Source organism: Lactuca sativa, chromosome 9 (assembly GCF_002870075.4).
Source record: "Lactuca sativa cultivar Salinas chromosome 9, Lsat_Salinas_v11, whole genome shotgun sequence".
In the NCBI taxonomy this organism is placed as follows: domain Eukaryota; kingdom Viridiplantae; phylum Streptophyta; class Magnoliopsida; order Asterales; family Asteraceae; genus Lactuca; species Lactuca sativa.
Genome location: NC_056631.2, coordinates 93,198,923 through 93,211,766, shown reverse-complemented (window position 1 = coordinate 93,211,766; position 12,844 = coordinate 93,198,923). Strand labels below are relative to the sequence as shown.

The 12,844-nt window shown below is 33.0% G+C and overlaps 1 protein-coding gene across 1 annotated transcript; it reads right to left on the bottom strand.

The window, feature by feature from the left end:
* Positions 1–11,650: 11,650 nt before the first annotated feature.
* On the bottom strand, positions 11,651–12,366 carry LOC111885195 (small polypeptide DEVIL 11). Its single transcript, XM_023881475.3, has one exon. The coding sequence runs from the start codon at positions 12,173–12,175 to the stop codon at positions 11,921–11,923; it is 255 nt and encodes an 84-aa protein (XP_023737243.1). The 5' UTR covers positions 12,176–12,366; the 3' UTR covers positions 11,651–11,920.
* Positions 12,367–12,844: the final 478 nt, after the last annotated feature.

Sequence of the window (12,844 nt, the reverse complement as noted above, 5' to 3'; positions counted from 1 at the left end):
ATGGGGAAAGAAATGAGGCTTGATGATGCTTAAACATAGACAAAACCCTAAAAATTAGGGTTTAGGATATGGCCACGTATGCCCAGAGTACTCACGTACGCATGGCGAACTCCCTCAGCCTCAAAATTACGAAAATGCCACTAGGGCCTTAATTGTACACTTCTCTTCAACTTAGGGACCAAAATGCAATATAAATAAATTATAAGGTTAAAATTATAAGTACATCGTCATCGGGGTGTTACAATAATGCTCTTAACAATGCTTTGGAGACATCTACACAACGAAGATGATGTAAAACTTTGCATATATGATCTATTCGTGTTGCCGCCTCAAGTAAAAATTAGTGGTTTATCTTCTAAAGGGTCATTAAAAGAATTTATAGTACATGGCCATATTAGCGCTCAGGGGTAACGCAAAGACGACATGTAATGTGTGGGGGTAAACCCGATAGGTCATAAGGTTCATGGTTAAACCTATAAGGATACCATTAAATTGGTCTCTTATTGTTTGTCCTCATTAAACTAGGGTTTAATCTTCGTGACACCTAAGTGACATCATTTGTCTGAGTGAAAGGAAACTTTCCAACTTGGTGGGGGTTGTTGGAAATTTTGATGGAATAAGCAAGTTGGCTAGTTTCTATTATTCCACATTGGTGGGGGAAGAAACATTTAGTGGATTGATAATGCTTATCTCTTGATATGCCTTCAAAGGCTTTAATGGATCAAGGGATGAGCCAACCCCACACATGCACGCCTAACCTAGCCTAGCACTAGCCGACGTCCCAAGTGCGAGAAATAGAGCGAATTAGGCACACTTGGCACTTCGCACGACACATCGGCCATTGGGAGTTGAGGATCTTTTATTTTTAGCAAGTTCGAGATTGGTCGAGTTGGACTGAATCCGGTTCGTTCGAAATATTTTCGAAGGCCCAGAAATGGCTTGCTTAGAGAGCAAGTCAACGCCTAGGGTTTCTAGGGGCCGATCTATGAGGGTTTTTTGCTGCATTCTAGGGTTTCGAAACCTATAAATATAGCTCTCTGGGAGTCGTATTCTCTGCTCGAAATTCATAGCTCTCTTTAGGCGATTTCTTCCTGGTTTCTGAGTATTCACGTTACGTTTATTGTTTTCCATTGTTGTTGGAAAATCGATAAATTTTCATTACATCCTGGGGTTTTACTCTATTGCTTATAGTCGATAGAAGCAGAGTAAAACCTTTAAGGACTTGAGTCTGATTTGTGTAATTTTTCTTTCGATCAAGTTCAGTCATCAATAGGTCGGTTTTACATTATTGTTTCACATTTATATTCATCCAATAACAGGACAGTCTGCTTCTGTTCCTTTCTTATAATCAGATCTGATCGAAAATGATCATTCTAATTTCTGGACGAAACTTGGTAATAATAATAATAATAATAATAATAATAATAATAATAATAACAACTAGATTTATTATCTCGTGACATATCAACATTTAATCATCCGTATTACTCGTTGGTTGTTTATGAAAATGTTTGGATATTTAATCATAAATATTATCTGTAAATTCGTTTGCTTGTCTATTTTAAATAATTTGTGATTAGTTTATAATCTTAATTATTGGATTGTTCAATATCAAGTCTGAAATTCAACAAAAATGTGCGATAATTGTTTGTAGTTTTTTCTTAACTTTTTTCCGAAACAATAGAAGATAATTAAGATTAAGAACTAAGCAATAAAAGTGTGAGAGATCATTCATTAAATTTTTATTAAATCAGATTTGTGGCCCTTGAAAAAAAAATATCAGAATTAAATCAATTTTTACATACTACAGAAGTGATTGTTATAAATAAACAAATTTACAACACAAATAAACATCAACTTACATGTAATCATGTCTAAATCATCTTAAGATCCGATATATTATTAATCTAAAAACGATAAAGAGGATACGACGATGAGATAAAAAATGATAGAAAGGTGGTCAAAAAGTAATCAAATCTTGACTTTTTAATTATTCGATTAGAAAGCATAATCAAAGATTACTATTTACTAAGCATGCTTTGGAGTTTATGTGCCAATGCATGCCGATTGGTTGCGCTCAAGTTTCCACCTCTTTTTTCTTTCTTCTTTTCTATTTTAATTCTTGAGTGGACATTACTTTACCCCGAACAAAATGCATGGGTGATGATTTATCCAGCTAATATTTACGGTTATTGCAATAATAAACAAAATACTTTTATTAACTTTTTGTTATAATATTGTACTTAAGTAAATTACATTTTTGATCTGTGAATATGGCTGTTTTTTTTTTCAAATTTTTTGTCCAAAATGTTTTCTTTTACAATTTTAGTCTGAAACAATTGTAGTACATCTTCAATATTAAATGACCGGTTTTGGTGCCTCAATATAATTGATCTTTGCTATTTTGATGCCAAATATAGTCAGTATGATTGTAACATCTCCATATGAACCAAAATAGTTACAAAACCTCATATAAGGATGGAAGGACTCATATAAGGATGGAAGAAGTTCATCCGTATTGAAAGATGGAAGATGGAAGGAGTTCATCATATTTTTCAATCCATTTGGCATATTATTGTTATATCGTTTTTTTTTTCTCATTTCTTTTGAACCGCAAAAGTTATCGTAGAAAAAACACCAGCAAGAAAACATTATGGCGAAATACAAGAAAGCATGCTTTTGCAACCAACCAATCCACCCACTTCAATTTTCTCTTATTAGATCTATTTGAAATCCAAAAAAACGTATTACTAGTTTCATCTTTCATCCAGCAACGTATTAAAATTTTATATTTTTCATCAATTCCAACCTAGTCAATTTTTTTTAAATTAAATTTTTACTAATTTCAAACCACAAAATTAAAATTGAAATTAAAAATAACATCTTTTTGATTAAAATATAAACTAGCGAGTACAAATAGAAAATAGAAAATCGAACAAAAATTAAAAATCAAACATAATAATTAAAAATCTTAAAACAATTACTAAATTCCTAATATGAAATTCTAAAATTCCCCAACATATTTTTTGGTAACTTGTTGTTTCTTCTCAATCAGAGTTAGTAGCAAACCTTTGTTCAAATGTTCATATAGATTTGGAAAAAACTCTACATCTTATGCCTCTACCAATTCAATAGTTCAAGTTTTTCGTTGTTAAGTTTCTCACATGTTGCGTAATTTTTCATCTAGATAGTTTTTCCTTTCTCACATGATGCGTAATTTTTCATCTTAATAGTTTTTCCTCACTTCCACCACCACTTTGCTTATAGTGTGGATGATGATGATTTCATTGACAACATCAATTATTTTTGGCGGTATTACAATTGTCGTTTTCTTTTCTTTTGGATGAAGGGGATTAGGAGCCTTCACTAACTTTTCTGACGCAAAACCATTTCGCTTAGCGTTTCAAAATATCCCACACTTTTTCATGGGGAAAACTTTAATTATATTAAGCCCTTGATGCTAGCTTTGTGTTGATTTTAAAGCATCAACCTCGGATATCTCGTTAGCCAAACTTTTTATATTTTCGTTGTAGATCTAATTAAATCGTTAGAATTCATTTGGTGCCTTGTCCAATATGAACCTCCCTCTGAAGCATTAGTATGCTCTAGAACCTGCTTCCATAATGCCTCCAACCATCATTAAATGTCTCGTTCCTTATATTTAGAAACATCAATATACACTTTAGCCAAAGAAGCCTATTATTTTTCGCCCAGTTTCTTTGACTTTTGTTGCTTTATTAAATATTTTTCAGTTTCTAAGAGGGTTTTGGGTCGTCATTGTTTGTTTGCTTATTGACGGGAGTGAGTTCGTCACTAGATTTTTCGGCAGCGGTACCGCTAGTACTGTTAACCTTGTACCCTGCCACACACCTAAATCCGTCCACCCTGAGTACCAAATCTATAAAAAAATCATTTTAGAACCAAATTCTATAATAATCAATTGTAATCATGACCAAACTTTACTTAACTTCTTTGTACTCGGTTATCTGAAAAACCTAGTTTTAACAATGCTATCTAAATACAAAACAATTATTAATATTATAAAATTTGAAAATTTTGTTTAAAATATAAAATCTTGATACAAAATTCAAGGCATACTAAAAATATGGGTATTTTCAAAAAAAAATTACAGTAAATATTCATTCGTTGGACATACCGATGAATTTCACCGAAAAAAGAAATCCAAAGTTTCAACTTTCTGCCAACTTTATTATTACAATATACTAATTGATTTTTGTTATGTTGGTCAACTGTAGTGATGATTTAGGTTGTTTTTGAAGAGATATGAGGGAGGATAGAGAGAAGATTTTGATTTCTCGACGGTTTTGGTGGTTTATGATTTTTCTGATAAGGGTGGATGTGATTGAAAGAGGTCAAAAGACTAGCCAAAAATGCAAGCCTTACACTCTCTTATATACTTATACTTGAGATATAAGACCCATGCTTCCATTAAATGAGAAGGGATAACAACTTAGGGTTATGGTGCATGTAAGTACAAGTCAAACAAGAAACCCTCACCTCACCCATATAGGTTCGGCCGGAAATAGGGAAGAGTGAGGTGAAGAAGTGTGTTATAATTCATTCCTTTTAAAACATGTACATGACTTTATCTTTTGGTCTTGGAAAACTCCCAAAACTTGTACACAACATATTAAATCATACCATATGATTAAATAATTAGTTATACTCTCTAAACAATTATTTTCATAAAATAATAATTTTCCAATATTATTTTCACAAAATAATAACTTCTCTAAAATTAAATATAAGAGTTGGGTAATCAGATTACTTTATAAATAATCAATAAGTGACAAATTGCTAAAGGTATGACCATATAGGATCATATATTATTGAAAAACATCATTCTAAAATGATTCTTGTGCATATAGTTCTAATAATCTCTCTTGCACAAGATTCATTATAGATTGACATAGACATTGGTTGACATCTAGAAACAAACTAATGCCCCCAACAACACATGAAGAGGTTCCATCTAGCAACTACTAATTTCCAAGAGCTCAAAGCTACAATTGGTAATAAGGTGTGGTATCAGTTATTTCTTTATCACAAACATCTTGTTGAACATAAGACATAGATCATAATCAATCTCATGTGGTGTTCAACTTTTAGTATGGCCTTAAATGTCTAATTCTCAACAAATACGAGGAACAAATCCCGTCTTGACTACATACGCCTATCATGTAGTCCATGTTATACCCACTGATGGCCCTTATAATTGTCTTTTAACATGAACATTGTTAAACCATATCAAAGCACAACAATTCCTACACTCAAGTCTCAAATATGTATCTCAGGTCGAAGAATACAAAGATACTACGTTTATCAAACATCACTCATGGAAACGGCCCATGAAGTGATCTTGATACGAGTCATGTCAAATACTTATTCTCCAATCAAGTACCTATGAATTTCGTTGCAGCCCTTTGCTATTTTCATATCCATGAGAATCAACCAATTCATTCATATTTGTCTTATTTCATATATGCTCCAACGACTATGTATATTTAGAATAACTAGGTTATTCAAGGATCAAACATGCTAATATAGAACACAACAAGCATTTAATGAAAAGAACATATCCAATATATCCAAACATTACAATATATGTTACTTATACTGTTTTAATATTCAAATACTAAATTTTGATAAAATTCAATCACTTAGAAGAACAAGGTCTTATAACTCTAATGTGACTTTCATGCTTTAGCTAATGAAGGAACTTAGTTAAGTAGATTCCTCAAATTAAAATCTATATGGAACTCCTATCCATGAAACTTTATTCATAATGCGGACACTACCGGATCGTAATTGAATACTATCTCAATCTATTTGGAAGTTCGCATCCGTGTAATAGTTTACACTTGGCTTTGTTTCAAATACTATATAGATTAGGAATATTTCTCTAGTTCTTCGTAAGCACTTTAGTATGTTTCAATCAATCATCCTATGACTTATTCTCGGATTATACTAGTATCTATTCTTCATGCTCCTAACATACAACATATCTGGCCTTAATGCATAACATGTCATATATGATGAATCTAATTGCAGTAACATATGGAATACAATCATATTGTCTAGCGCAACCATTGAACTAGGATTCTAAGGCATGCTTAATATCATGTCATGTGGTATTGACAAGATATACTCTCTTAGAGTCTTATATCTTTAACCTTTTAAGATCTTGATAATTAATTCAATTCTACATAATCTTTTAAGTAGTCATGATCTATCTGAGTAGATCTTTATCCAAAAATTAGTATGTCAGTCACATACAAGACTAGGAATGTTACTATGCTCCCACTAGCTTTCTAGAAAACAAAATAGTCATCTTGGTTTATAAAGAAATCATACCATGCATATATGCTATTGCAAGGATTTGTTTTAAAACAAAGAGTATTATCCTTGTAAACCAAAATACTAGAATTATAATTATCAAATCCAAAAGTAAAATTGTCACACAACAATGCATAAAATGCAATATTGTTTCTTGCCATGTAAGGAGAATAACAACAATCAAATAAAATAATTGAAACACTAGGTGACACTGAAATCTTGTAATCTCCAATCTTGGTAACAACTACATTTCTATTGTTCCCCATGATCAAATCGAACTCCCTATGTCTCCACTTCCTATTTCGTTTTAGTCCCTGCACATCAGAACAAATGTAGGTTCCACATCCTGTGTAAAGTATCCAATTGTTAAAAGTCGAAGCCGAATGTAATTTAGTTGTAAACATACCTAAAGAGTCAGCACCCTTAGATTGTTCTTCTTAATATCCATCATATATTTAGGGCATGTACATTCCCAATGCCCTTTTCTTGGTAGTAGTAGCAAATGGCTTCTTTAGGGTCATTCACCGATGTTATGTCAAAAACATCCATCTTAGGGTTGGAATTAAGAGAACCAACTTCCCCTTTCCATTTTCCCTTTAACATTGGGATGAGAGGACATTTTTCTCTTGAAACCACATTTTCTAATACCTAGAACATGAGTGGATGAACTTGAGTTCCTAGGTGGAAATAAGCTTTCCTCAGTTGTCTTGAGCATCCCATGTAGCTCCATGATACTCTTCTCCAAACCATTCATATATTGATTCATGGTGGACTACTTGTATGCACTAGTTAAAGAATTAAGAATGACATCAATAGCTAATTATTGAGTAAAAGGGAAGCCAAGATGTTCAATTCTGTCAAGGTACCCTTTTAGTTTTAGCACATGGGCACTCACAGAACCATTCACCCATTGCTTGCAGTCTAGAATTTCTTGCATGAATTTGAATCTCTCAGTTTGAGCTTGCTCTTGAAAAACGTCGTTAGGTTAATTGTTCATTTAGTGCGCCCCAATATTCTCATAACTCTTTTAGATTTCTAGATACATGGTCACCAACATCAAACATGAGACCTCGATAGAGTGATAATGATGTTTTTTTATGTTTAGCCGCCTCTTCTTTAGTTGCATCGTCAAGAAGCTCCTCATCCAGATGCTCGTCCAAGACATACTCCTTTTTCTAGTACCTCAGAGTAATCCTTAGGTTATGAATCCAATCAAGGTAATTTGGACTGGTGATTTTATCTCGTGAGCGGAGTTGGAGTAGTGAGAATTTTGATGAAGTGGTTGGTGCAGGAGGGAAAGTTGCACTCGTACCAGGAGCCATCTATTAAGAAAAAGAAATGAAATTAGTTAGATCAAGAAATCCTTTTAATATAATTACATAATATTGTTATTCAAAAGGCTAGGATCCATATTTGGCGTCACAGTGTAAAGTGGATTAGCCGAAAATTACACAATGAAGTTGTTCAGGTGGACAAATTATTGTCGGTCTCACTCTCCATGAGATTCCTAGAAAACATATTTATGGATTGATGTCAATACCATGTTAATCTCTTCTTATGCTTATTTAGCAATCATGACTGGATTTTTCGAGGATCGTGAATCCAAATGGTGAATCGTCCATGCGAAGTTACAATGAGATTCTGATCAAGTAATGCTTGATAATATCCATCACCATATGCCTTTTTTTTACTATATTGTTTTCTTGAAGAGCTTGTAAACCACACACGTTTACATCAAAAATAATATACCACAAGGGGTAACTTCCATGGGAAGCATAAGATTCATATTTTTAAAAAGCGGGATTTTGTTTCATTACTTATTAAGTTCATACTTTTAACAACACTATAATCCTATCAAACCATATCGGTAACTCTACTTTGAACACAAGAAGACGGTAAGGGTGGCGAACACTAAATTCCAATTAAAAGTTAATCTCATTAAGAGTCAAATAGACCTCCTAGAACCTTCCTTATAACATTTAAAGTAGGTGAGCCTAGTCGTGGTAAGATTAACAATGCACATTTAAGAAACATGCGAGGACAAAATGTTTGTATTTTAGTGTGATACATATAAATATGATTTTACTATATATACATATTTGGAATTTATATGTCTTTTAATTCTATTGACTATATAGACATTTATAAGTCAACTATTAAATTATTAAAGTCCCAATCTTTGTATTTTAATTAATCTTATAGTTTAATCAAATTGACTTTATCTTTTAGTATAAATGATAGTTTGTATGTGTTTTAAAATCAAAACATGAATAAAGCAATCGAAAAACAAGGAACAAATTTTATAATTCTGGAACATCAGATTCCACGACATGGGGAATGCGCAACCATGTCGTGGGGAAATGGAAAAACACAAGACAATTATAAGATTATTAGTTAAGCTTTCAACAGCTCACCACAATGTGTCTAGGTAGGGACCACCACTAGGCGATAAAGAAGTCACGATCTAGATTCGACATCTACAGGAACCACAATGTGGTGGAGGATCGGCCACGACGTGGAAAATAGGCAGAACGACCTGAAAGTCATTTTTCAAGCATTAAATACATGAATCCTACACATACAAACCCTAACATATGATCAAGACAAAGTCGAAGTGAAATAGAATTGAGTTAAGTGATGATATGATATCGTTGATAGGTTACAAGCCTAGTCAAAGATTAAATCATGACAGTGGAAGCAACAATATTTTCTAACATATAGACTCGAAATATATAGATCTAACTCAAATAAATCTATGCAAGTTTGATAAACATAAAACAAGTAATCATACCTTAGAGCTCTTCTTGGATTTCTTTGGTCTATCTAGTTGATCGAACTTAAGAACCCAACATAGAGTTCCTCTCTTGTGATCACACCCAAGACGCAAAACCTTCACAGATCTAAAACTTCCTCTAACACCATCATTAACACAACTCGAAAAACGAATATGTTATGGACCACATCGTAACAATCAGGTGACCACGTCGTGGGAACTAGGCTTCGACGATTCAGGGTTTTTCCTTAGGGTTCCGAACTTTATAGGTGGAATTATATTTTTCTTATCACCCAAAACCTGATTTTGACCCTTCTTTATATAGGGAGGTGATTTGAAACCCTAAAGATAATTACTAATATATTTGTAGTTATCTTGTTTATTCAAATCATTTTGGAATGTTCCAAAATCATTTATTTTTTAACCAATTAATTAACAAAGCAAGTTATTAATATAAATATCTATTCAGTTCTGCTCTATTTTACTCTTGTGTCTAACCCAAAAGGAAATTGTTATCTATAGTAATATTATCAGGTTTGTTATGACTATGAGAACTAATTTCCATTACATATGACATATCTTATTGGCAAACATCATTCTAAAATGATTATTGAATATATAGTTTCAACAAAGAAACCAATATTAGATTGATGGGGTTGTAGGTGCAGTTAGGGGTGGTGGTACAGAGCAAAATAAGCGTCCCTTATGCTATAAGGAATGCTTGGCTATTTGACGCGTTGGGTGACTTGGTACCCCACACCACCATGACTTACCTTCAAACACCACCCTTAATATTTGTGATTGTGATAGTCCTTAAGTGCAACTACGGGAGGCCACAATATCTCTCTTTGCTCCCTCTCTCTGTATCTCACTCTTCTTCTCGCCCTATCTCTCTCCTCGCACTGGTGAGTATGTATGAATACTATCTCCTAACCTTGGTGAAATCATGTGGAAAGATGTTTGGCTGATGTGGCCATCTCTTAGAGCATTAGGTGTAGGGAAAAGATTTTGTTGTAAATTTGGGTTTTAACCAAATTGATTTTGTTGAAGGTAAGATGAGTTGTGAAATTGCAGTGGTGGTGAAGCGGGATTGAAAGCGGCGCCTTGGTATGAGATTTGTGGTGAGCCTTGTGACAATAAAAGGTTGAAATAATTTTCATAACCCACGAATTCGAGAGGCGAGGTTGTGTTTGAGTTTGATAATGAGGGTGGGGGGGGGGGGGGGGGGGTGGGTTTTGCTCTATTTTTAAAAAATTTTAAAAAAGAAATGTGTATAAGATATAAAGAGAATGAAAGAAAGGTTTAATAAAATGGTTTAAAAGTAGTATTTATAGGTAAAAAAGTAAATTTTTTTTTTTTTGAATATTGAAAGTTGCAAACGGTCATAAGCCAACAATGGTCATTTTTTTCCTGTTTCAAGTCGTTGCGATGGCCATGAGATTTGCTCGACGAGATGGAACGAGTTGGGGAGGGGGCGGGGTGTTCCCCCCGTTAAGACGGCGTTGCACCTTGCCACCTCAGCCTCGTCTCTTCTCGTTGAGGCCCATACCGGGTACTCTTATGTGTAACAATCTTCCCATGCACTCTGTATAGCCTTAAAAGTCAACCAACTATATAGGTTTGGTAACTCGGGATCCGCTGAAAATTAACATAAATGACTTAATTGACAGATAACTTGTAGATTTAATGACATACTGTTAAAAAAATAATTTAGTAGCAAATCGACTAAATATCAATAGTTGATTATGATATAATAACATTTCCTTATAAAAAGGGTGGATGACCTATGATCTGACCCACTGCTACATATGGTTCCTCGCCACATCACACTTCCATGTAGGTTCAGTAACTCAAAAACCGTTTAAAATTAACGAAAATGACTTAATTGACTGCTTACTTATAAGTTTAATGAAATATAATGAAAAAAAATAGTTTAATGACCAAAACAAATAAACGACAATAATTAGTTGTGATACAAATTTTTTTCAGTTAAATATATTATATTTTTAGTTATAGAAACTGATATATAAATAACTAAATCATATTTATTCCCACGTTGTGTGCAGACCTTAACGTTTAATCAATAATATATTTTATTTTTCGGCTTTACATATATTTTAATACTATCATTTCATAATCAAATATATTAAAAGATTATAAAATGAAAAATGAAATCTAATTCACTTAAAAGTAGCATCCAAAGCACCACATATAACATACAAACAAATAATTTTTAAATAACTTTTCAATTAAGATATGTTGTAATTAAATCCAAAAAGAGGTTGTAATTTTGACACATAACTAGTTCAATAAAAAATATGTGTCAGCCAAGCACACTGAAATTACTGGATTCATACTGTGCTGCAGCAATAGTTTAATGGAATCTCTCTCACACACACATACACTTTTTCTCTCTCTAAAAGCACGAGGGAAAAGAGAGATCTCGAGGAGAACCGTTTGCTACAATCACCAACAAACAAAAAATCCAAAATCACAGTAAAAACCACTGCAAATCAATCATCAGCTTGAGAAAAATAAACAACGAAACGACGAATGATATTTGCTTCGTAAAATTTGCAATTACTTTAACTGTTTCTGTATAATGATGCCATAAATCAAAACCAGCATTCTCGAACTTACATCAATAAAAAAAAATCTATAGTATATAATTACTGTACATCTTACATCTATCGATGATTTCTCTACCTCCTCCTCGGAGGGAATCGGAAAATTGTTCGAGAGAGAGAGTCTCGGAGAGAGAAAGAGATCGATCAAATTATTGATAGTGATTTAGGAATCACTGTAATCACGCCAACATACGAGCATACTGACGCACCTTCGCATGATGTAGAATCGGGCTCTTTGTTCTTTGACGAGTCGAGCACATTTTCTGGTGAAGGTACACCGGCGGTGGCTGGAAGTTGCGGAAGATGAACGGCTTCTGGAGATGCTTCCTTTTTTGGATAGCTTTTGGTTGTTGTCGGAGCAAGTGAACTGCGGTTGTGGAGGTGGTGGCGCGTCGACGGTTGTGACAGAAACAACCATTGTGTACCAGAAATTGAATGACTGATGGAATTGAATTTTGATTCTGAAATTTGGTGGAAGCGGTGGAGTTGAGGTTGGCTGAAATGGAGGGTCACTATATATATAAAGTAGCAATACGGTTGGGGTAGTATGGTAACTTCAAGTCATGGTAGTTGATATATGAAAATATGCAATAAGATCTCAATATTCAATATTCTAGTACACAATTTTTTTCAAACTTATTTATGAGTTTCAAACTTAATTTTATTTACATAAAAGTATAAAATACCGGTTGAAATACTTTAATATTTATATATTATCAAACCAATTTCTATTCGTTTATCTATATAAAAATCACTTTATTTTTGCATAATTTATAAAAAAGCTCATTTTACTTTTTTATAAAGAATATATATTTCTTGGTTCAAATTACAAAAAAAACCCTTATTAATCATTATAGAACTAATGATCAAAGTCTTCTATAACCACTTAATAGCACACAAATCATAGTAAAACAACATTTACATTTAGGAAAAAGGAAGTCTCGGATAAAGTCTTAATATTTTGGATCAGTTTATGGTTAAATCATGATTTTAATTTTTTGAACAGAAAAGTCCCGATTATTTTATATTTTATCCAAATTAACGACACAATTATTATTTTATTTTAACATAAAATGATTGATTATCG